This window comes from Eriocheir sinensis, chromosome 32, assembly GCF_024679095.1.
Source record: "Eriocheir sinensis breed Jianghai 21 chromosome 32, ASM2467909v1, whole genome shotgun sequence".
NCBI classification, from domain to species: domain Eukaryota; kingdom Metazoa; phylum Arthropoda; class Malacostraca; order Decapoda; family Varunidae; genus Eriocheir; species Eriocheir sinensis.
The window spans coordinates 17,508,481-17,530,980 of record NC_066540.1 but is presented as its reverse complement, the minus strand read 5'-3'; the positions used below and the strand labels follow the sequence as shown (position 1 = coordinate 17,530,980).

The following is a 22,500-nucleotide window of genomic DNA, read 5'->3' as shown; positions in this document are numbered from 1 at the left end:
CGCCGGCGCCTGCAGCAGGTGGTGGACATCATCGCCCAACACAGCGCCTTCCACCTCACCCGGGCACACTTCACCTTCGACCTCTGCTCCCTCAGCCCGCAGGTGGTCAAGGAATTACAGGCGTGCTTCAGCCAGGGGTAGGACAGGATGGCAGGGGAGGGGAGAGGGGAGATTATATTAGGAGAGGTTAGGTTAGGTTAGGTTAGATTAGGTGAGGTTAGGCTATGTTAGATTAGCAGAGGTTGGGATAGGACAGGATGGCAGGGGAGGGGAGAGGTCAGAACATATCAGGAGAGGTTAGGTTAGGTTAGCAGAGGTCAGATTATATTAGGAGAGGTTAGGTTAGGCTAGGTTCGCAGAGGTCAGATTATATTAGAAGAGATTAGGTGAGGTTAGCAGGGGTTAGGTTAGGTTAGCGGAGGTTGTGATAGGACAGGATGGGAGGGGAGAGGTCAGGTTACATTAGGAGAGGTTAGGTTAGGTTAGCTTTGGGTAGGAGAGGTTACATTAGCTTTGGATAGGAGAGAAAAGGCTAGGTCAGTGTAGGTTAGGAGAGGAGAGGAGAGAGGTCAAGTTAAGATAGGATAGGTCAGTCTAGCAAAGGTTATGTTAGCTTAGGCAAGGTTAGACTAGGTTACATTAGGTTCAGAGAGGTCAGACTGGACTCGGAAAGGTTATGTCAGCTTATGCAAGGTCAGGGGAGGTCAGACTATACTATACAAGGTTGTATTAGGTCAGGCAACTTTACATGAGGTCAGGAGAGGTACTAAGCTGGGCAAGGTTAGGTGAGGTCAAGGGAGGTCAAACAGTGCTACAAGGTTACGTCAGGTTACATTGGGTGAAGTCAGGGAGGTCAGACTGTGCTGGGCAAGGCTACATGAGGTCAAAGTGGGCTGGGCAAGGTTATGTGAGGTCAAGGGAGGTCAAACAAAGCGCTACAAGGTTACATTAGGTTACGTTGGGTGAAGTGAAGTCAGGGAGGTCAGACTGTGCTGGGCAAGGCTACATGAGGTCAAAGTGGGCTAGGCAAGGCTACGTGAGGTCAAGGGAGGTCAAACTAGGTCGGGCAAGGTCATTCATGTCGTAAGCCGTTTCCTCCATCCAACGACATGTCTCTCGTCTGGGAAGGTCAGGTCGATTTTAGACTAAATTAAAATAGGTCAGGTCAGGTCAGGTCAGACATAAGTTAACTTGGGTTAGGTCAGGTTAGGTTCTATACTCACCTCCATCACTAGAATCTTCCTCCTCCTCTTCCTCCTCCTCCTCCTCCTCCTCTTCCACGCACAACATGGAAAATTTACGTCACAATTCTGGATATTTTTCAACTTGACGCCATCCTTGTAAAAAAATATATGTGGTTAGGTCACACACACACACACACACACACACACACACACACACACACACACACACACACACACAGATGAAGAAATGGTGACAAAAGGGAGAGATAAGAGAAGGGAGAAAGGAGAGAGAAAGGGAGGAAGAATGTGAGAATGGAGGGAAGGAAGAAAGAAAGAGGAGGAGGAAGGGAGAGAAAGAAGAGAGAGGAGGAAAGAGAGAGAGAAAGAGAAGCAGACAGAGAGGGGGAACACACACACACACACACACACACACACACACACACACACACACACACACTTAAACAGACTCTTCCCCCCCCTTCCCTGTCCCCCAAAACACACACACAAACACACACACTCGCTCTCTCACTCTCTCTCTCTCTCTCTCTCTCTCACTCATCATCACAGAATCTCACAAAGACGCGGAGTAATGAAAATGAACTATATGTCTGTGTGTCTGTCTGTCTGTCTGTCTGTTCTCAAGGCCACTAATTGTACATTTTGTAATATAAATAATTGAATTGTAATTTAATCCTAATTTAAGAAAGTATGTCCAGTTATTACTATTATTATTATTATTATTATTATTATTATTATTATTATTATTATTATTATTATTATTATTATTATTATAAGTGTTTGTTGTTGCCATTTTTAAGTCATTGTTATTATTATCATTATTATTATTATTATTATTTGGTGTGTGCGTGTGTGTGCGTGCGTGTGTGTGTGTGTGTTATTTGGTAATGTAAATTAAAATATTTTCTCAGCTGAAATATTTCCATTAACCCATTAGCAAAATCAGTAACCTATTCACCATCTTTCTATTAACTATTAGTACTATTGTTATTCAAATATTACCTGTATTATTTTTCATTCCATTAGACAAATTACTTTTATCAATACAGTTCAAAAAAGGGTTAAATATGTTCTTGCAAATTACACAAGAGTGGTCTGTAGGCTTTCTCTCTCTCTCTCTCTCTCTCTCTCTCTCTCTCTCTCTCTCTCTCTCTCTCTCTCTCTCTCTCTCTCTCTCTCTCTCTCTCTCTCTCTCTCTCTCTCTCTCTCTCTCTCTCTCTCTCTCTCTCTCTCTCTCTCTCCAAATTAGTCTTAGTAACTCATTAGCAGAATTTGTATTAGTCAAACCATTAATTATTTATTTATATTATTTATCTTTCAACTTTAAGCAAAGGTATTATTTTTATTTTTCATTCATTACCCAAATTATTATGAACCCAATTGCCATTTTTTTAATCCATTATTATATCATTAACTTTATGCATGGCAGCCCATTAGCAATCAAAGAGGCTTATATATAGTTTTTAAAGGCTTTTGCGCCATGAACGGGGAAAAAAACACCCATGACAACCTTACCTAGCTCCTCTGTGGCCTTGCAAAACGTTCGTATCAAGACCCACAAACGTTTGCTAACTTGAGGAACGTTCGTATCAAAAGCCATGAACGTTTGCTAACTTGAGAAACGTTCGTAACAGGAGCCACAAATGTCTGATAACTTGAGAAACGTTCGTATCAAGAGCCAAAAACGTTTAACAAAGTAAGCGTTCTGGAGTGACCCCCTTAAGTTTCCCGCGCGACTTAAAAATCGGAGAAATAACATGAAACTCCCTTATAACAGTCTTACCATCATTTTTTTGAGGTATTGAAGTCTTTTGCTTAATTGCAGTGTCTCCAAAACGTTAATCATCATCATTATAGGTTTTATAAGGCAGCCACCCTTGGACGCAGATAAAAATAAAATCGGAGAAATAACACGAATCTTCTTTATAGCAGTCTTATCATCCTTTATTGATGTATTTAGGCCTTTTAGTCAATTTTACAGTCTATTTTGGAGTCTGTAGAGCGTTAATTATCATCATTTGGGGTTTAGTTTAGGCAGCGACCCCTTGAGTTTCCCGCGATGCAGACGACGGTATAAGCAACACGAGACTCCTCTTGTGGGCTTCGATCTGATAACGGGGAGACTTCAATTTTCTGTCTCCGTAATTCCTCTTTCTCGTTACTATATCTCCTCTATTTGACTCCTAAGAGATAATAATGAGTGGGCTTTTATGTTTTCTATATGATTTTGCCCTAGATAAATTTTCTGTGCCGTGAAAATAGGTATAAGTATAGATAGTATTGGACTCCCTTAAGCGCTCTCTCCGATGCTCATCTGTCCCCCTCCTCGGTGTCGGTTATCTCCTCCCTCGCCCTTATCGGCGCGGCGAGGCGGCGTGTGGAGGTGACGGGGCGGCGCTATAATATTTCTCCTTCCTCGCCCTCTTGAGTGCCCCGCGCGGGCCCCGGCATGGCCATGAGCTACCGTAGTGCCCTGGGCGTGTGTGCGGGCGTGGCGGGCGCGCTGTTCCTCGGCTACTGCCTCTACTTCGACCACAGGCGGCGCAGCGACCCCAACTTTAAGAAGAAGCTCAGGGAGAGACGTGAGTGTCCTGCCCCGAGCACCTGGTGGCCGCGTGTGCCGCCTCAGCCCCGGGGGAGACACGGGGCGGAGGTTCTGCCCCGGGGGACAATGGGAGGGGGGTTACGTAACGAGCGGGGCGGGGGCAGGGTGAGGTTCATCCCCGAGTGTGTGTGTGTGTGTGTGTGTGTGTGTGTGTGTGTGTGTGTGTGTGTGTGTGTGTTATTTTCTATTTTCTTCTTTTTTTTACATTCTGCTTTTATTTCTACTACTTCTGATTCCTTTTTTTTTTTTGTACCTTTAATTCTATGACGAGCTGAAGGTGTGTGAGTGTGTGTGTGATTGTGAGTGTGTGTGTGTGTGTGTGTGTGTGTGTGTGTGTGAGTGTGTGTGTGTGATTGTGAGTGTGTGTGTGTGTGTGTGTGTGTGTGTGTGTGATTGTGAGTGTGTGTGTGTGTGTGTGTGTGTGTGTGTGTGATTGTGAGTGTGTGTGTGTGTGTTTTCCCGAAGCAGCGCCGAGGACAAGGCGATGTGTGTTGGTTAGGTATATAGTGCGGTAGTTTTACCAAGGCGGTCGCGTCATCTGCTCAATACACAGTTAGTAAGTTAGTTAGTTTTATTAACCACAACAACTGTCTTATAAGAAACGTTACAATGAAAGATCCAACACAAATGATTTTCATGAGTTACGTCTCTGAATAATAAAAATATCTTACATTAAAAACATAAAAAAACACACATTGGCATTAAAAACATAAAAAAACACACACTGGGGGCCAAGCTCGGTATTCTCTGACGCTTCCTCCTTTCACATCAACTATTTCCAATGGCCATAAAGGAGATCAATCGGGTTCTCGTGTTTTTTTAGATTCAGTGTACAGAAGAAGGATAAAACTGCTTCCATGGTCATTAAAATACCCTTTGAAATGCCCTAAACCCCTATGAAAGCATTAATAACTGTATGTGTTTGGGTGCTGAAATGTTTGAGAATATGGGACCAGGACACAGGGCCATTATTACAAGATGAATCCAAGAAGTTTCGGCCCTACAGAGTCCGGGATGAAAACTCTGTAGGGAGACGAAACTTCTCGGATTGGGCTTGTAATACGGCCCATGGTGTCAGGGGTGAAGGGGACTTGTAGTGCTTGGGAGGGCAGTGTTGTAGTGTAATATTGTAGACTAACAGTAACACTTTTCCCGGTCACCGTCACAGGTCGCCGCGCAAACCGGGGTCGTCCCGGCGGCGGGGCGGTGACCTGGCCTAACCTGAAGGACCAGGAGGCCGTGCAGAAGTTCTTCCTGTCGGAGGTGCAGGCGGGGGAGGAGCTGCTGGCCCAGGGGGAGATCGAGGCGGGCGTGGACCACCTGAGCCGGGCGGTGGCAGTGTGCGGCCAGCCCCAGCAGCTGCTCCAAGTGCTGCAGCAGACCCTACCACCACAAGTGTTCCAGCTGCTCCTGCATAAGCTGCCGGCCGTGGGGGAGGTGCGTGGTAGTAGTCGTTGTAGTAAGGGCAGTGGTGTTAGTGGCATTTTTTGTAGTTATTTTTATGGTAGTTTTTGTGATAGTTGCAGTAGGAGTAATTATAGTTGTGGTAGCAGTAGCAATAGTAGTAGTAGTAGTTAGAGAAGGAGGAGAGATAATTATGTATATATTATTTTAGAGAGAGAGAGAGAGAGAGAGAGAATGATTAACCCCTCCCTTCCACTCTCCCTTCCAGAGCATACTCCAAGCTGCCGGTGGATCAGGGAAGGACGGAGCGGCCAAGGTGGTGGAGGAGGACGTGGAGTGAGCCATCCCCCCTACACACACACAGACACACATACAAATATAATGGAAGAGGATGTGGAGTATATTGTTTCTTCTCCACTCTTCCACATAAACACATACAAAAAAGTGGAGTAAGTGGAGGATGAAAGATGCAAATTGAAAGGTTTCTCTTCCACCTATCCACACAAACACACACACACACACACATGTACAAACAAGCTCATGTACCCCCCCCCCCCCCCCCTCCCCCCATACTCAGACCCCAGGCCCCTACCCCTTACCTCCTTCTTACCTCCATCCCTCCCTCCCCATTCCCTCCTCCTCCTCCTCCTCTCTCTCTCTCCTTCACCTCCTCCCTCCCTCACTATCGCCAACAACAACAAGAAAAAACAACAACAGCAAGAGTGACGTTTCTGCGCTCTGGATTGCGGCTAGATTTTTTTTTTTTTTTTTCTATAGCCTCTCGATTCTCTGTGTTTGTGTGTTTTCTTTTTTTGATTGATTGAGATTATTGTTATTATTATTGTTATTTTTATTGTAAGATTGTTTTTATCATGTGTTTTAGGGGGAGGAAAAAGGTATGAGAGAGAGAGAGAGAGAGAGAGAGAGAGAGAGAGAGAGAGATTGATGGGACAGGAAGAATACCTCAAGATGTAATCACTTCCCTTCCCATACCTAACCTAAGTTAATGTAACACTCCCCTTCCCTTCCTTTCCCTTCCCTTCCCTTCCCTTCCCATCCCATCCCATCCCTTTTCTTCCCTTCCCTTTCCATCCCTAACCTTACCTAACCTAAGTTGATGTAACACTCCCCTTCCCTTCGTTTCACTTCCCTTCCCTTCCCTTCCCTTCCCTTTCCTTCCCTTCCCTTTCCATACCTAACCTAACCTTACCTAAGTTAATGTAACACTCCCCTTCCCTTCCCTTCCCTTCCCATCCCTCCCCATCCCTTCCCATCCCATCCCATCCCTTCCCATCCCTTCCCTTCTCTCCCCACCCCCCTAACCTTGAGAAATATCGACCAATTACACCAGATAACCATACCAGAGAGAGAGAGAGAGAGAGAGGGGGTTCAGCCAATCGCACAGAGGCGTCTTTGGTTCTATGTAAATACTGATTAATTCTAAGACCAATAAATGTGTGAAGTTTTTTTGATAAGTGCGGGCTGTTATTACCCAACGTTACCTTGACCGATGTTTATTTAATTTATTTATTTATTTTTTTTTTTTTATATAATTTTTTTTTTTTTTGTATGTGTGTGTGTGTGATGGGAGGGTAAGGGTTGGCTATTGTGATCTTATTTGAATGATTGGCTGCCACTACTTCTACTACTACTACTACTACTACTACTTCTACTTCTACTTCTACTTCTACTACTACTATTACTATTATTATTTCCGTCCCTCTAGTGTCAATTTTAAAGGATGTTATAGATCTTACTAATACACTTTTTAATCTCATTCCATTTTCTTACCTGACCTTAACCTTCAATCCTCTCCCTGTCCTTCCTTCCCTCCTTCCTTCCTTTCCTACTTCCAATATCAATACCCCCCCCCTAATCCTCCTCTCCCTGTCCTCCTTCCCTCCTTCCTTCCTTTCCTTCCTTCCTACTTCCAGTATCAATCCCACCCGTAATCCTCCTCTCCATGTCCTCCCTTCCATCCTTCCTTTCCTTCCTTCCTTCCCTACTTCCAATATCAATCCCACCCCTAATCATCCTCTCCATGTCCTCCCTTCCATCCTTCCTTTCCTTCCTTCCTTCCCTACTTCCAATATCAATCCCACCCTTAATCCTCCTCTCCCAGCCCTTCCTTCCTTCCAACCCTTCCATCCTTCACTTCCTTCCTTCCCTACTTCCAATATCATCCCCCCCTCCCCCCCATCCTCCTCCTCTTCTTCTTCCTTTGTCTTCCAGTCTTTATTATGTTCATCACTGGCTTATTTTTTCTTTCAATCTTTCCCTGTACGTCTGTTTCTCTGTATTACTTTCTCTTCTAATGTTTCTCCCTGTACCATCCACCAATAACTAATCTTTCTTCTATATTCAACCAGGGCTCAATCTCTATATCTGTCTGTCTATCCTCTCTCTCTCTCTCTCTCTCTCTCTCTCTCTCTCTCTCTCTCTCTCTCTCTCTCTCTCTCTCTCTCTCTCTCTCTCTCTCTCTCTCTCTCTCTCTCTCTCTCTCTCTCCTTATCTTTGGTTATGAATGTTTGTTAGATCAGCTGATTATTGAAGTACCGTAGATAAGGAAAAGTAATTATAACAGGACGATTAGAGATAAGCATGATTTGCAGATTTGGTCTTAATATGGGAAGCAGCTATTTACTCTCTGGTGCAATGGTTATCACGCCTATATTTACGAATCCGCTGGGCCGGGTTCAAGCCCCACTCCGGCACAGAGGAGGAAGAAAACCTAAAGGATGAAGACGAGGAAGAGTAAGGGAGAGAGGAAGAGGAGGAGGAGGTAGGATTAAGTAAGGAGGAGGAGGAGGAGGAAAAGGAGAGTAAGAGAAGGAGAATGAAAAGTATGAGGAGGAGGAAAACCTAAAGTGTGAAGAAGGAAAAGAGTTAGAGAAGAAGGTAAAGTAAGGGAGAGAGGAGGAGGAGGAGGAAGGAGAGTAAGGATCATGGAGGTAGAATTGGTGGAGTCGACATCAGCCCAATTAAGTGAATCCCCCCGAGCTGTCACTTTTACGGCCAGGTGTCAGGTGTTGGCAGGCCCTCTTTTGGCCGTAAATTTGACCGTTCGTCGGCTTCACCTCAATGAATGGGATTAGCGGGCCGTGTCGACTCCACCAATTCTTCCTCCATGGTAAGGATGAGGGGCGGACCTGGCCGTGGGACTGTTCCTTTGTTTACATTCTTGCGCTCTCCGGAGGCTGCGGCGGAGAAGGAGGGCAAAATTTCCACTGTTTTTGCTCTATTTCTCTCTTAATGGCTTCGTGAGGTGTGTTCCCGGTCCTGGCCTACTGTTCTTGGTGGCGCGCAACGTTCAGCACCTTGTATTAACGTTTTGTTATTGATATACGGCTGAAATAACGTAAGTGGAGTTGGGATACTGTGTGGGATGCTTACTAGTGGGTGTGTTCTGTAGCGCTGAGTATCATGTGTTTTGTTATGTATGTGCGGTGTGATTAACTATGTAAGTGTGTGTGTGTGTGTGTGTGTCTGTGTGTGTGTGTGTGTGTGTGTGTGTGTGTGTGATCGCTAGTTTTTCTTCTTATTTTTTCTCCTCTTCCATCTCTCTTCATACTTTTCCTCCACCTTTTATTTTTCCTCCCTTCTACTTTTCCTTTCCTTCTCCTCCTTTTATTTTTTCTCCTCTTTTCCCTCTAATATTTCCTCCTCCTCCTCTTTCTTCTCTTTTTCTGCTTCTTTCTCCTCTTCCTCCTCCTCCTCCTCCTCTTTCTTCTTCTCATACTTTTCCTCCTCCTCCTCCTCCTCTTACTTTCTCTCCTTTTCTCCTCCTCTAACTCTTACTTTTCCTCTTCCTCCTCCTCTAACTCTTACTTTTCCTCTTCCTCCTCCTCTTCATACCTATCTTCCTCTTACTCTTCCTCCTCCTCTTTACCATCATCACTCTCCTCCTCACTTCTTACAAATTTCAATTCATTTAATCCTCCTCCTCCTCCTCACTCCACCTTCCCCCTACCCCCCAGGGCACCATGATGACCCACCGCCCCGGCTGCTGCTCCTCCTCCTCCTCCTCCTCCACGCTCAAGAAGTTCTCCGTCAGCGACCGCGCCATCCTGGACCGCCGTGTGAAGGCCAACCCTCGCTACGCCGCCGTCCAGCCGCGCACCAACACAGGGTTCAACACGCACCGCCGGCAGGAGCTTGACAAGGAGATCCGGAAGTACTATAAGGTGCGGAGGTGGTGGTGGTGGTGGAGGTGTTGTTGTTGTTCTTCTTCTTGTTATTCTGTTGTTGTTTTCTTGAAGAAGTCTCCTTTTATATATCCTCCTCCTCCTCCTCCTCCTCTTTCTTCTCCTTTTTCTCTTTTTACTTATTATTATTATTTTTGTTCTTCTTCTTCTTCCTCCTCTTTATTTTCTTTAGCTCCTTTTTGTCATTGTTCTTTTTCATTTTTTTTCTTCTTTTCCTCATCGCCTTCTCTTTCTTTTTCTTCTTCTTCCTCTTCTATATCATTTCCTTCTCTTCAGCATCTCTTCATTTTCAGCCCCTTCTTTTTCTTGTTGTTGTTGTTGTTATTGTTCTTCTTTTTCATCTTTCTTCTTTTCCTCATCATCTTCTTTTTCTTCTTCTTTTTCTTCTTCTTCTTCTTTTTCTTTTTCTTCTTCTTATACAAATAACAAAATGAAGATAGAATTAACATTCCCAAACCTCAACTCAATAATTTTTTTTGTATTCATATCATTATTTTGTTATTTATTCATTTATTATTTATTTATTTATTATTATTATTTTTTTTTTAGGTGCGAAACGACGAGGAGTTCCGACGCATCTCCCTGGGCGACCTGATCCAGCTGATGGTGACCCACTCCATCGACACGGCGGCGGTGGCGGCGGAGGCGGAGGAGGAGGAGGAAGAAGAGGAGGAAGGAGAGGAGAAAGGGAAGAAGGAAGAAGAGGAGGTGGAGGAGGAGGAAGATGATGAAGAGATGAAGGTTCCTCTCAGACATCGCGACCAGCTCCGGAAAGTCCTGCACGGAATGGAGCACTTGATGGTGAGAGAGAGAGAGAGAGAGAGAGAGAGAGATTGATATTGACTTTTTCATTTCATTCTCTTTTTTTTTTGTCTTTCTCTCTCTCTCTCTCTCTCTCTCTCTCTCTTTTGCTCTCATTCTTTTTGCATACAGAGAGAGAGAGAGAGAGAGAGAGAGAGAGTATATGTGTGTGCATGTGTATGTGTGTGTGTGTATGTATGTGTGTGTAGAAAGATTCATGTATGTATATGTATGTGTTTGTTCCTATGGATTTGTATACATATCTAACACACACACACACACACACACACACACACACACACACACACACACACACACACACACACACACACACACACAGACACACACACACACACACAGACACACACACATGCAAAAAAAAGAAACAAAAATCAACTTACCAAAACACACTTATTCATCCCTTCCTCTTTACCCTTCCCCTACCTCAATACCCTCTCCCTTACCCCACACCCCTCCCCAGGCACGAGGCAGCCAGTCCCCACCACCCCGGCCGTACCTCATCATGGACGTCCGCACACCCCAGGAATACACCGACGGGCACATCGCGACCGCCGTGAGCCACCCCACTCCACGCCTCTCCCGCGCCGTCGGCTGGGAGTGCAACGCCTTACTTACCCACAAGAACAGACCTGGTGCCATCATTGTGGTGTGCGACGAGTGCGAGGATGCCGCCCCTAGTGCTGTGTCGACCCTCCAGCACCGCGGATACACCAATGCGCTGATGCTGAGTGGCGGAGTCAGGCTAGTAAGGGACAAGATTGGGCCGCCCTTCGTCACGACAGACTCAGCGATGACGGAGCTCCCTCTCTCGCTGGCCATCGCCCTACAGCACCAGTTGGAGTCGCTGGTTCTGCCGCCGCTGACGATGAGTGACGGTGCGCAGTGGTGGGCCGCCTCGTCAGCCGCCGGTCGTGGTGGTGGTGGTGTGTCGGTTAGGTCTGGTACACAACGGTCGCTTGATCCGCCTCTCGCTGCTCCGCCTCGCCCTCCTCCGTGGCGTTAGTGTGTGTGGAAGAGTGGAGAAAAAGCAGTCTATTCCACGCCCTCTTCCACTGTCTGTGTGTGTGGGTGTGGGTGTCTGTGTGTGTGTGTGTGTGTGTGTGTGTGTGTGTGTAGTTCGTTTTGACAGCAGGAAAATCCATCTATCTATCTATATCTCCGCTGCTCCGCTCCCTCCCTGAACCTTCCCTCCAGGGGTATGGGTGGCTGCTGCAGAAGTGTCTCCATCTCTCCCTGTTCTGGCACTCCCTCTCAGCACACTCAGTCCTGCAACTTCCAACTCTCTCGCTGAAGTGTCTCCATCTCTCCCTGTTCTGGCACTCCCTCTCAGCACACTCAGTCCTGCAACTTCCAACTCTCTCGCTGAAGTGTCTCCATCTCTCCCTGTTCTGGCACTCCCTCTCAGCACACTCAATCCTGCTACTCCCAACTCTCTACTCCCTAAATGTGTGTGTGTGTGTGTGTGTGTGTGTGTGTGTGTGTGTGTGTGTGTGTGTGTGTGTGTGTGTCTCCTCAACTCAGAAACACATAAACAGCTTCTTACCTCAATCAGTGTGTGTGTGTGTGTGTGTGTGTGTGTGTGTGTGTGTGTGTGTGTGTGTGTGTGTGTGTGTGTCAACTCAGGTAATTTTAGCATTCCACTCTATGTGTGTGTGTGTGTGTATGTGTGTGTGTGTGTGTGTGTGTGTGTGTGTGTTAACAATCGCGCACATAGCCTTCTTAGTTCTTATATTGCTTTTATGTACGCTTATGTGTGTGTGTGTGTGTGTGTGTGTGTGTGTGTGTGTCGCCTTCCATGTACGTATAGAGTCATGTGCGTGTGTTCTAGTCATGTACGCCTTTGTTATGTATGTTTGTAGGAATTGTTTTATTATATGATTACTTTTTTTTTTCTTTTCCTTCTTCTTCCTCCTCTTTCTCCTCCTCTTCCTCCTTTTCCTCCCTTCCCTCTTTCCTTTCCTCCTCTTTCTCTTCCTCCTTGCTCTCTTTCTCCTCCCCTTCATTTTTTCTCTCCCTTCTTTCCTCTTCTTCCTTCTTTTCCTCCTCCTCTTCCTCCTCCTCCTTTTCCTCTTCCTTCTTCCTCCTCTTCCTATGTCTCCTTCCTCCTCTTCTTCATATTGTTCCCTCCTCCTTTTCCTCCTCCTCCTCCTCCTCCTCCTTTTCTTCTTCCTCCTCTTCTTCATATTCTTCCCTCCTCTTCCTTCCTCTTCCTCCTCCTCTTCCTCTTCAAACTCAGTCAGTCAATCAATTTTTCATAGTCTATAATTATACATATATACATTTTTATTCTGGTATGTATAGAGTATGATATATTTATACTTTCATAGCGTTTATAGTGGCAGGGGCAGGATTATTATTATTATTATTATTATTATTATTATTATTATTATTATTATTATTATTATTATTGTGGTTGTTGTTGTTGTTAGTGGTAATTTATGAATCCGTCCATGTTCTTTGTCTCAGGCTCATGAAATAAAGAATAATGTATGAATTTGTCCCTGTTTCTCTCTCTCTCTCTCTCTCTCTCTCTCTCTCTCTCTCTCTCTCTCTCTCTCTCTCTCTCTCTCTCTCTCTCTCTCTCTCTCTCTACCCAGCTCATTTCTTTCCTTCCTTCCTTCCTTCCCTTCTCTCCTTACTCTTTTTTTTCCTTCCTTCTCCTTCCCTTCATTCCTTCCTTTCTCTTCCTTCCTTCCTTCCTTCCTTCTCCCTTCTCTCCTTACTCTTTTCTTTCCTTCCTTCTCATTCCCTTCATTCCTTCCTTTCTCTTCCTTCCTTCCTTCCTTCCCTTCTCTCCATACTCTTTTCTTTCCTTCCTTCTCCTTCCCTTCATTCCTTCCTTTCTCTTCCCTCCTCCTTCCTTCCTTCCTTCTCCTTTTTCCTCATCCTCAAACTCTTCTTAAAGCAATTATATACAAGAAGAAATAAAAGAAACATCAATTGATAGGACTATTTACAACACCAAACATAAATACAAACTAACAAACACTTATACATAAATAACAACAGCGCCCATTTAATTTATCTATCAACCAATTACAAAATATTAGGCTCGTCGACACCCATCCTTCGCGGGTTCAAACTTTCTCCACCATGGCTATCAGCTGGTGGTAGGTACTTCTAAATTTTCCTTCATTTCCTACTGTTCTAAGCTTCTATATGAGTCTGCCAGGTGTGTGCATGTGTATGAGGTCCATGTGGTTATATTGACAGGTGTGTGGAGGTGTGGAGTGGCCTGGATAAGTGGAAAATTGCTTAAAATATGGAGTGATGGTTTGGGGGTTACGTGTTGGCCATCTTGAAAATCCCTGGAGTACTATTTAATTTTCCTTTATTTCCTCGTGTTCTAAGCTTCTATATGACTCTGCCAGGTGTGTGTATGTGTATGAGGTCCATGTGGTTATGTTGACAGGTGTGTGGAGGTGTGGAGTGGTCTGGATAACTGGAAAATAGCTTAAAATATGGAGTGATTGTTTGGGGAAGTGTTAGATCGTCTGGAATTTGTTTATTTTTCCTTCATTTCCTCCTGTTCTAAGCTTCTATATGAGTCTGCCAGGTGTGTGCATGTGTATGAGGTCCATGTGGTTATATTGACAGGTGTGTGGAGGTGTGGAGTGGTCTGGATAACTGGAAAATAGCTTAAAATATGGAGTGGTAATTTGGGGTAGTCATGTGCTAAGTCTAATAAGTTCTTGGAATGCGTGTTAGACATTTCGATTATTTCAATTAGTTTATCTATTTTCATTTGCATTGCGTGTTAAATAGGTTAGTTTATCATTAATTAGTCTTACGTGGGTGTGGGTATATCTAAGAGCAAGTATGAGTGTCTGTGTATTGGTATAACTATTACTAGGCTCATAAAACTACCCATGGAAATACTAACACAACAACCTCTACGAAAGGAAGGAAGGGATGAAGGAGAAGGAAGGAAGGAGGAGAAGGAAGGAAGGAGGAGAAGAGAAAGGAAGGAAGGGAAGGAGAAGGAAGGAAGGGATGAAGGAGAAGGAAGGAAGGAAGGGATGAAGGAGAAGGAAGGAAGGAGGAAAAGAGAAAGGAAGGAAGGGATGAAGGAGAAGAGAAAGGAAGGGATGAAGGAGAAGGAAGGAAGGAGGAGAAGAGAAAGGAAGGAAGGGAAGGAGAAGGAAGGAAGGAGGAGAAGAGAAAGGAAGGAAGGGAAGGAGAAGGAAGGAAGGAGGAGAAGAGACAGGAAGGAAGGGAAGGAGAAAGAATTAAGGAAGGAAAGGAGTAAGGGGAGAAGGAAGAAAAGAAAGGAAAGAAATGGACTCGGAAGAGAGAGAGAGAGAGAGAGAGAGAGAGAGAGAGCGCTAATGACTGTTCCCTCGTTAGCGGCCTTCACGGTTCACACGTAACGATGGGCAGTTTCGAACACTGTCCAGCGAACCACCACTCAGCCATCATGGACTTCTAGAGTGGGCCAGTCTTAGGGATTCAGCGGCGGCCCTTCGAAACACATTGCTATACTTTCCTTCTCTTCCCTTCCCTTCTCTTCCCTTCCTTTCCCTTCTCTTCCCTTCCTTTCCCTTCCTTTCTCTTCCCTTCCCTTTCTGTCCTTCCCTTCCCTTCCTTAACTTTTCCTACCCTTCCCTTCCCTCCCTTAACCTTTCCTACCCTTCCCTTCCCTTCGCTTCCCATCCCTTCCCTTCCCATGTACGGCGTTGCAGATCGCCTCCTCCTCTTCTTCTCCTCCTTTTTTTTTTTAATACGAGGTGAATGAGGAGGAGGAAGAAGAATAAGGAAGAGGAGGAGGAGGAAGAAAGAGAAAGGAGGAGGAGGAGGAGGAGTTTAAATGCTTGTTATACCTAGTTGAAGAAAAAGAAAAAAAGAGGAGGAGGAGGAGGAAGAAGAGGAAGAGATAATTACCCATTTAAAAGAGGAGGAGGAGGAGGAGAGGAGGAAGTGGATGGAAGCGAGAGAGTTTAGTGTGGAAGAAGAATCAGCTGGCGAAGGATCGAGGAGGTGGAGGAGGTCTGCGTGGGTAAGAAACTCCACTTTTCCATCCACCCTTCCACCTTCTTCCACTCCACACCCTTCTCTCCTCTGCCTCCTCTTCCACATACCCTACCTGGCCTCTGCTCCACTTTCCTTCACCCCTCCACATCCAGTATTTCTTCTTATACTCCACTATTTCATCCACTTTTCCACCTTCTTACGCTCCACACCCTTCTCTCCTCTGCCTCCTCTTCCACATACACTACCTGGCCTCTGCTCCACTTTCGTTAACCCCTTCCACATCCTCTCTCCTTATGCTCCACCCTTATATCTTCCACCTCGATCCACATGCACACTCCACATGGCTTTAAATTCCCTTCACTCGATCCTCTCCACCTGACCTTATAATTCTCGTTCTATCTCTCTCTCTCCACTTTCAAATCCACGACTCCACCTTTCAACTCCATTTTCTACTATTTCACAAGCTTCCACCTTCCACCTCTTGCATGGCTCCACCCACCCTACCACCCAGACATCCCCATGGATCTATCTATATATCTTCGCTCATCCACATTACCTCTCTCTATCCACCACATTGCTTCATCCACATAATTTATCCACCTTATTTCTTCCATCCACCTTATGTCTACCTTCTTCCACATTGTCCTTCCTTTTATCATCACCTAATGTCAACACACTCCTCCACTCGCTTCCACCCAAATCCACTAGTCTCCCATTCCATCTTTGCCTTCCACTCGCCCATTCCACATCTCCCTCCACCCATCCATCCTGTCCTCCGCTCCACCTCTCCACACACCCATCGTTCTTCCACCCACGCAACCCTCAACTCTTCCACTGCTCCACCTAATCGTTCCACATATCTTCCACCCCTTTACACCTACTCCACCCCTTCTATCTCCAACCTGGTCCTTTAACCCTCTTACACTCGTGATATCCCTCTCCACCCTTCCCTCCACTTCGTCCTTCAGCCCCTTCACTCCACCCGTCCACCTCTCCCCACGTACCCACCCCCTTGTTTCCTACCCTCCACAGCGTTCATCCACCAGCTGTCTCCACTCTTCCACTCCTCCATCCACCCATCTTCCTCCCTTTCACCAACCATTCCTTCCTCCCCTTTCTTCCACTCTTCCATCTACCCATCTTCCTCTCCTCCACCACTTCCCCATTCCTTCCCTTCTCCCCTCCACCCGGCCACCACAGCGTTCCTCCAGCAGCCGTCTCCACTCTTCCACTCCTCCACGTAACCAATATTCCACCCAGACGCCCCCCCGTAAGACTCCAGGATCGACCCCGCGTGTTGGTTCAGAGCAGTTCATGTTTAAGTCGAGAGACCCCCCATTGTTGAGATTGTTAGTTTTTGAATTTTTTTTTTATAATTTTGGTCTGGTGGAAGGTGTGTGGTTTGTCTAGGGGCGGTCTTGGAGGTATCGGAAGTGGATGTATTTTTTTTTTCTTCCCAAAGTGTAGTTTTTTCATTCTTTTGTTTCTTTGTGGTTTATTTTTTTTCTTCAATGATAAAACCTCGTCTGTGCGTTCAACCTTCTAATATATTCTGAGTCTTTTTTTCTTCCCAAAGTGTAGTTTTTTCATTCTTTTGTTTCTTTGTGGTTTATTTTTTTTCTTCAATGATAAAACCTCGTCTGTGCGTTCAACCTTCTAATATATTCTGAGTCCATTATCATCTGTTCTATGTAAGTTTTCAGACATTTATTTCTACTCGCATTCAAACCTTCAACCTTCTAATACATTCTGACTGTCCATTATCATCTGTTCTATGTAAGTTTTCAGACATTTATTTCTACTCGCATTCAAACCTTCAACCTTCTAATATATTCTGACTGTCCATTATTATCTGTTCTATGTAAGTTTTCAGACATTTATTTCTACTCTCATTCAAACCTTCAACCTTCTAATATATTCTGACTCCATTATCCGTTCTATGTAGCTTTTTAGACATGGATATTTTGAAGCAAACACGCCTTGTATCTCTTCTGCTTTTTCATTTCTCCTTCCAGACTGTATCCGTGTAGGTCTCAAGAAGCTGGAGACCTACCCGTGTACCTGGCTGCTGGGAGGCTCGTTCACCTGGCCGGCTCGTACAGGAATTCGACCCACTACGAGACCTGTTGTCAAGTCTTCTGGTAACTCCATCCATCATGAAAGTTCTTGGTCTTTAGGGGACTACAATGGCAATGTAGTGGTGTCCAGGCCAGCACTTATGTCCGAGTTCCTAAAGACATGATTGTGCATAGAGGATAGATTTGCCAGACGGATCTCCTCCAGCAGCTGTCTCCACTCTTCCTCTCCTCCACCCACCCACCCATCATCCTCTCCTCCACCCACCCACCCATCTTTCCTCTCCTCCACCAACCATTCCTTCCTCCTTTTCCCCTCCACCCACCACAGCGTTCCTCCAGCAGCCATCTCCGTTCTTCCACTCATCCACCCACCCATCTTCCTCTCCTCCACCTCCCCTTCTCCACTCCACCTTTTCCCCTCCACCCACCACAGCGTTCCTCCAGCACCCGTCTCCGTTCTTCCACTCCTCCATCCACCCACCCATATTCCTCCCTCCCCGTTTCCCCTCCATCCACCACAGCGTTCCACCAGCGACGTGTCTTGACAGATCCTGGTGGTGTGGTGGTGACTGTATAAATTGACTTAATAAATGGTTGCTGGTACTCTTCTGTTTGGTTAATTAATTTCCAGGTGTTCCCTTGACCAGACTGGGGTGTTTAAAACTGGGGTAACTTACTTCTTTTAATAGCAAACTGGGTAAAACTTAACCACAAGCACCGTACAAGTCTTAATTTTACTTAGACCTAAAAGTTTAAGACAGAATTTCACTTACTCCTAAAGTTTGTACATGGCTATCGTATCTTAACACTCCGACCTGCACTTCCTCCCTCCACATGCGTCTCCTATAGTCAAACCACTAAACGGTAAGGGTGTTCGATTCCATGGGTCCTTTCCTAGGGTCTGCTCTGCCACACAATCCAGATACCTGTTTATCCTTCTCTTATGTTAACTACAACTAACATGGGACAGGTATTGGGACATTGTGACAGAGGTGTTGGGACAGTGGCAGAGAAGAAGGGAGGAAAGGTTAGGTGAAATCGGGGTCCTCTACTTGGGTCTCTCTTGCCACACAATCCAGATACCTGTTTATCCTTCTCTTATGTTAACTACAACTAACATGGGACAGGTATTGGGACAGAGGTGTTGGGACAGTGGCAGAGAAGAAGGAAGGAAAGGACAGGTGTAATGGAACTCTCAAAACGGACTATTTGAAATGGTTTGACGATAGCTCCACTTCCTCTCTACTCCACTCCAAACGGCCTATTTGAAATGATTTGCGGATAGCTCCACTCCACTCTTTTAAAGTTTGTACATTACCACCTTAACTTAAGACACACTCCTAGCCACAGTCCCTCCCTTGACATCTCTTTCACCCCCTCCACCACCAACCCCATCTGTTCATTAGGTGGTGTGTTGAGGCCCTGGGAGGCATGTTTCCTTACAAAAAGTGTCTTGATTCAGAAGTCTGTGTGTTGTGGTTTGTATAAATGAATCATATGGTCTGTACAGATAGCTAAGTACAAATTAAAACTATCAACAAGGAAGTTTGTATAAATGCCTAAATACAAATTAAAATGATCAACAAGGCAGAAGTCTGTGTGTTGTGGGTTGTATAAATGAATCATATGGTCTACAGATAGCTAAATACAAATTAAAACTATCAACAAGGAAGTTTGTATAAATGCCTAAATACAAATTAAAACTATCAACAAGGAAGGTTCTCTGTTCTGGTTTGTATAAATACCTCTCTGTTCTGGTTTCTATAAATACCTAAGTACAAATTAAAACTATAAACAGTTTTACATTACAACCCATAAATCTCTCTCTAATCCCCCCAACCCCCAATACAGGACACCCTTGCCAGCACCCAGAGGACACACACAGCACGCTCCTCTAATCTCCATACATTCCCCAGTGTCTGAAAAAGGGGCAAGCCTAGGAAGCCCCCAACCAAACCTCAGCATAGGGCAAGGAAGTGACGGCCCCCCTCCAGATACCTTCCCAAAACCTCGTAAATCCATTTCTGCTACCAACACTTACTAGAGGGATGTTAAGTGATCTATTTGAAGTTTGTAAATGTCTCTTGCATGGTGTACATCCTCACAGCTGCCGGGCCTGAAGTGGGGGGGGATGGTTCGGAGATGCTGGGAAGGGGTGTTGGAGAAGGGGATGTGAAGGGGGAAGGGAACAGAATGCTGGAGAGAGGTGGACTACAGAAACAGAAGAGGAGGCGCAGACATCTTGAGGGAGGGGTGGAGCACATGTTGAGCAGTTGTGGTGAGGTGGAGCAAGGTGTTTAGGGTCCCTGGTGGAGGCGGTGGAAGGGAACATCACTAATCTGAGAACCCTGAGGATGAGCTGCTGTAATCTTTCTGTTTCTTCTTCTTCTGTTGGGGTGGTTGTTTCTGTGGCTGCTTCTGTGGGGAGGAGGAGGAGGATAGAATTAGCACCTTGCACGAGAAAGAAAGAGAGAGAGAGAGAGTGTGAGAGGAGGATGGAGAGCACCTTGCAAGAGAGAGAGTGTGTGAGAGGAGGACAGAGTTAGCACCTTGGACAAGAGAGTGTGAGAGGAGGATAGAGTTAGCACCTTGGACACGAGAGAGAGAGTGTGAGCGAGTGAGTGTGTGAGGAGGATAGAGTTAGCACCATGCACACGAGAGAGAGAGTGTGTGAGAGAGGAGGATAGAATTAGCACCTTGGACACGAGAGAAAGAGAGAGAGATTGTGAGCGAGTGAGTGTGACAGGAGAACAGAATTAGCACCTTGCATGAGAGAGAGAGAGAGTGAAGTAGCCTTGTTAAGAAGAACATTGAGGGAAAACAAAGGAGAGAGTGACTTTTCTGAGCGGTTCCCTCCACCCAGTTATCCAGTCACACTTTCCTCCACCTCGCTAGCTAGTAAGTTGTACAGCATTTCTTTCCTCCACCTAGACTCTTCCACCCCTTCTCTGACCCTCCTTCCACCCCTTCTCTGACCCTCCACTTTCACTGAGCTGCTGAGAGACGATGGAAGGAAAGTTTGACTGGTTTAACAAATGACTGACTGTTTAAATGGTTGACTGACTAACTGACTGATTGACTGTTTAAATAATTGACTGACTGTTTAAATGATTGACTGACTGACTGCCTGACTAACTGAGTGACTGACTAACTACCTGACTGGCTGGCTAACTGACTGACTGACGTACCGACTAAAAACACAGATAACTACATACATTGAGATATTAACACACACACACACGCACACACATACCTTGGGCTGGGTGACTTGTGGGGAATGCCAGGCCGGGGTAATCTCCTCCTCCTCCTCCTCATCATCGGAATCAGAATCGGACTTTGGTGGAGGTGGTTGTGGTGGTTGCTTCTTGGTCTTCTTGGTTGCAGGGGACTTTTTCTATGTGGAGGGGAGGAGAGAGTCTGTGTTAGCTCTCTTTCTGTACCTGTCTGTCTGTCTCTCTCTCTCTGTCTGGCCCTTCAAAACACATTGCTACACTTTCCTTCCCTTCCTTTCCCTTCTCTTCTCTTCCCCTCCCTTTCCTTTCCTACCCTTCCCTTCCCTTCCTCAACCTCTCCTACCCTTCCCTTCCCTTCCCTAACCTTCCTTCCTTAACCTAACCTTCTTTTTACCTTCCCTACCCTTCCCTTCCTTTCCCTTTTGTAACCTTCCCTTTCCTTTCCTACCCTACCCTTCCCTTTCCTACCCTACCCTTCCCTTTCCTACCCTTCCCTTCCTTTCCCTTCCCTTCCCTTCCTATGTATTGTCAGCATTGCAGAGTGACGAAGGGAAGGGAAAGAGAAGGAGAGGGAAGGAAGGGAGGAGAAGAAAGAGGATAGGGAGGGAAAGGAGGAAGAGAAAGAGGAGAGGGAGGGAAGGGAGGAGACAGACATATATGGAAGGGAAAGACCAAATATGAGGGAGAGAAAGGAGGAGGAGAAAGAGATATATGGAAGGAAGGAAGGAGAAAGAAAATATGAGGGAGGAAAGGAGAAAGAGAAGGAGAGAGGAAGGAGGAGGATAGGGAGGAAGGAAGGAAAGACCAAATATGAGGGAGAGAAAGGAGGAGGAGAAAGAGAAGGAGAGGGAAGGAAGGGAGGAGAAGAAAGAGGATAGGGAGGGAAGGGAGGAGAAGAAAGAGGAGAGGGAGGGAAAGGAGGAGGAAAAAGAGGAGAGCGAGGGAAGGGAGGAGAAAGAGGAGAGGGAGGGAAGGGAGGAGAAGAAAGAGGATAGGGAGGGAAGGGAGGAGGAGAAAGAGGAGAGAGAGGGAAGGGAGAAGATTGACATATATGGAAGGGAAGGGAAGGGAGGAGATTGAATATGTGGAAGGGAAGGGAAGGGAAAGACCAAATTTGAGGGAGGAAAAGGATAGAGATTTTAACACACACACACACACACACACACACACACACACACACCTTGGGCTGGTTGACTTGTGGGGAAAACCAGGCCGGGGCAATCTCCATCTCATCCGCTGAAGTTTCAGAATCCGACTTTGGTTGTGGTTGTGGTGGTTGCTTGGTCTTGGTTGCAGGGGACTTTTTCTGTGGTTGGGGGAGGGGGGGGATAGGTTAGGTCTCTCTCTCGCTCTCTCTCTCTCAATCTGTCTATCTTTCTCCTCTCTCTCTCTCTACATAATTAAGAAGAGGAAAGGTTTAATCTCTCTCTCTCTCTCTCTCTCTCTCTCTGTCTGTCTATCTCTCTCTCTCTCTCTCTGTCTGTCTATCTCTCTCTCTCTCTCTCTCAATCTGTCTATCTCTTTGCTCTCTCTCTTTTTCTACGTAATTAAGAACAAGAAGAGGAAGAGGAAGAGGAGGAGGAGGAAGAAGAAAAGGCAAAGAGGAAGGGTTTAATCTCTCTCTCTCTCTCTCTCTCTCTCTCTCTCTCTCTCACTTACCTCATTTTTCTTAATTGGAGACCCACTCGTCACATTCACCTCTTCCTCTTCTTCCTCTTCCTCTGAGTCCGACATGGGAGGAGGAGGAGGAGGGGCCTTGGTCTTCTTCTTCGACGGGGAGGCGGAGGAGGAGGAGGAGGAGGGCTTCTTCGGACTGGAGGAGGGAGATAACTTCAGGGAGGAGAACTGGAGTGGAGATAACTTAGTGGTCTTCTTCTGAGTAGTCTCCTCCTCCTCACTCTCCTCCTCTTCCTCTTCTTCTTGGGGCTTGCTGGGGCTGGTTGGGGGCTGCTTCTGACCCTTAAGGAACACCGGGTACTC

General features: G+C 45.9%; 4 protein-coding genes and 1 long non-coding RNA gene across 9 annotated transcripts in view; 4 read left to right on the top strand and 1 right to left on the bottom strand.

Annotated features, from left to right (window-relative positions):
• Nucleotides 1-1,402, top strand: part of LOC127006449 (protein ENL-like) — an 8,033-nt gene extending 6,631 nt beyond the window's left edge. The window contains exon 6 of the mRNA XM_050876400.1: nt 1-1,402. This exon is cut by the window's left edge and continues 1,896 nt beyond it. Coding sequence (XP_050732357.1) covers nt 1-141 — 141 coding nt within the window. The 3' untranslated portion in view covers nt 142-1,402.
• Nucleotides 1,403-3,550: 2,148 nt separating this feature from the next.
• LOC127006370 (mitochondrial import receptor subunit TOM20 homolog) lies at nt 3,551-6,678 on the top strand. Its single transcript, XM_050876283.1, has 3 exons — nt 3,551-3,784; nt 4,976-5,244; nt 5,480-6,678. The coding sequence occupies exons 1-3, from the start codon at nt 3,652-3,654 to the stop codon at nt 5,549-5,551; spliced, it is 474 nt and encodes a 157-aa protein (XP_050732240.1). The 5' UTR covers nt 3,551-3,651; the 3' UTR covers nt 5,552-6,678.
• A 1,659-nt stretch (nt 6,679-8,337) lies between these two features.
• On the top strand, nt 8,338-12,740 carry LOC127006369 (centrosomal protein of 41 kDa-like). Of its 2 annotated transcripts, none has more exons than XM_050876282.1 (4): nt 8,338-8,476; nt 9,189-9,395; nt 9,966-10,217; nt 10,699-12,740. In XM_050876282.1, exons 2-4 carry the CDS (start codon nt 9,195-9,197, stop codon nt 11,239-11,241), a joined length of 996 nt encoding a protein of 331 aa, XP_050732239.1. In that variant the 5' UTR covers nt 8,338-8,476; nt 9,189-9,194; the 3' UTR covers nt 11,242-12,740. The 2 variants fall into 2 exon arrangements, with proteins under 2 accessions (XP_050732239.1, XP_050732238.1); XM_050876281.1 differs by having other exon boundaries at nt 8,365-8,569; nt 10,699-12,738.
• A 2,393-nt stretch (nt 12,741-15,133) lies between these two features.
• On the top strand, nt 15,134-19,028 carry LOC127006368 (uncharacterized). Of its 2 annotated transcripts, none has more exons than XR_007759517.1 (3): nt 15,134-15,234; nt 17,225-18,257; nt 18,415-19,028. It is a non-coding gene; the product is annotated as an uncharacterized LOC127006368 (long non-coding RNA). The 2 variants fall into 2 exon arrangements; XR_007759518.1 differs by having other exon boundaries at nt 15,135-15,234; nt 18,429-19,028.
• Nucleotides 19,029-19,087: 59 nt separating this feature from the next.
• The window catches only part of LOC127006367 (trichohyalin-like), a 12,831-nt gene continuing 9,418 nt past the window's right edge, over nt 19,088-22,500 (bottom strand). The window contains exons 12-15 of one of the 3 annotated variants that reach the window (XM_050876279.1): nt 22,180-22,500; nt 21,701-21,826; nt 20,541-20,681; nt 19,088-19,705 (exon numbers count right to left, since the gene is read on the bottom strand). The exon at nt 22,180-22,500 is cut by the window's right edge and continues 402 nt beyond it. In XM_050876279.1, coding sequence (XP_050732236.1) covers nt 19,622-19,705; nt 20,541-20,681; nt 21,701-21,826; nt 22,180-22,500 — 672 coding nt within the window. In that variant the 3' untranslated portion in view covers nt 19,088-19,621. The remainder of the gene's footprint in view (nt 19,706-20,540; nt 20,682-21,700; nt 21,827-22,179) is intronic. The other 2 variants (XM_050876278.1, XM_050876280.1) reach the window with 2 other exon arrangements.

Bases quoted from the DNA above. Each gene is read 5' to 3' on its own strand.
- LOC127006370 (XM_050876283.1), top strand. From the start codon at position 3,652: ATGGCCATGAGCTACCGTAGTGCCCTGGGCGTGTGTGCGGGCGTGGCG. The intron at 3,785-4,975 runs GTGAGTGTCCTG...TCACCGTCACAG, and splicing joins GAAGAAGCTCAGGGAGAGAC to GTCGCCGCGCAAACCGGGGT. The intron at 5,245-5,479 runs GTGCGTGGTAGT...TCTCCCTTCCAG, and splicing joins AGCTGCCGGCCGTGGGGGAG to AGCATACTCCAAGCTGCCGG.
- LOC127006369 (XM_050876282.1), top strand. From the start codon at position 9,195: ATGATGACCCACCGCCCCGGCTGCTGCTCCTCCTCCTCCTCCTCCTCC. The intron at 9,396-9,965 runs GTGCGGAGGTGG...TTTTTTTTTTAG, and splicing joins AGATCCGGAAGTACTATAAG to GTGCGAAACGACGAGGAGTT. The intron at 10,218-10,698 runs GTGAGAGAGAGA...ACCCCTCCCCAG, and splicing joins ACGGAATGGAGCACTTGATG to GCACGAGGCAGCCAGTCCCC.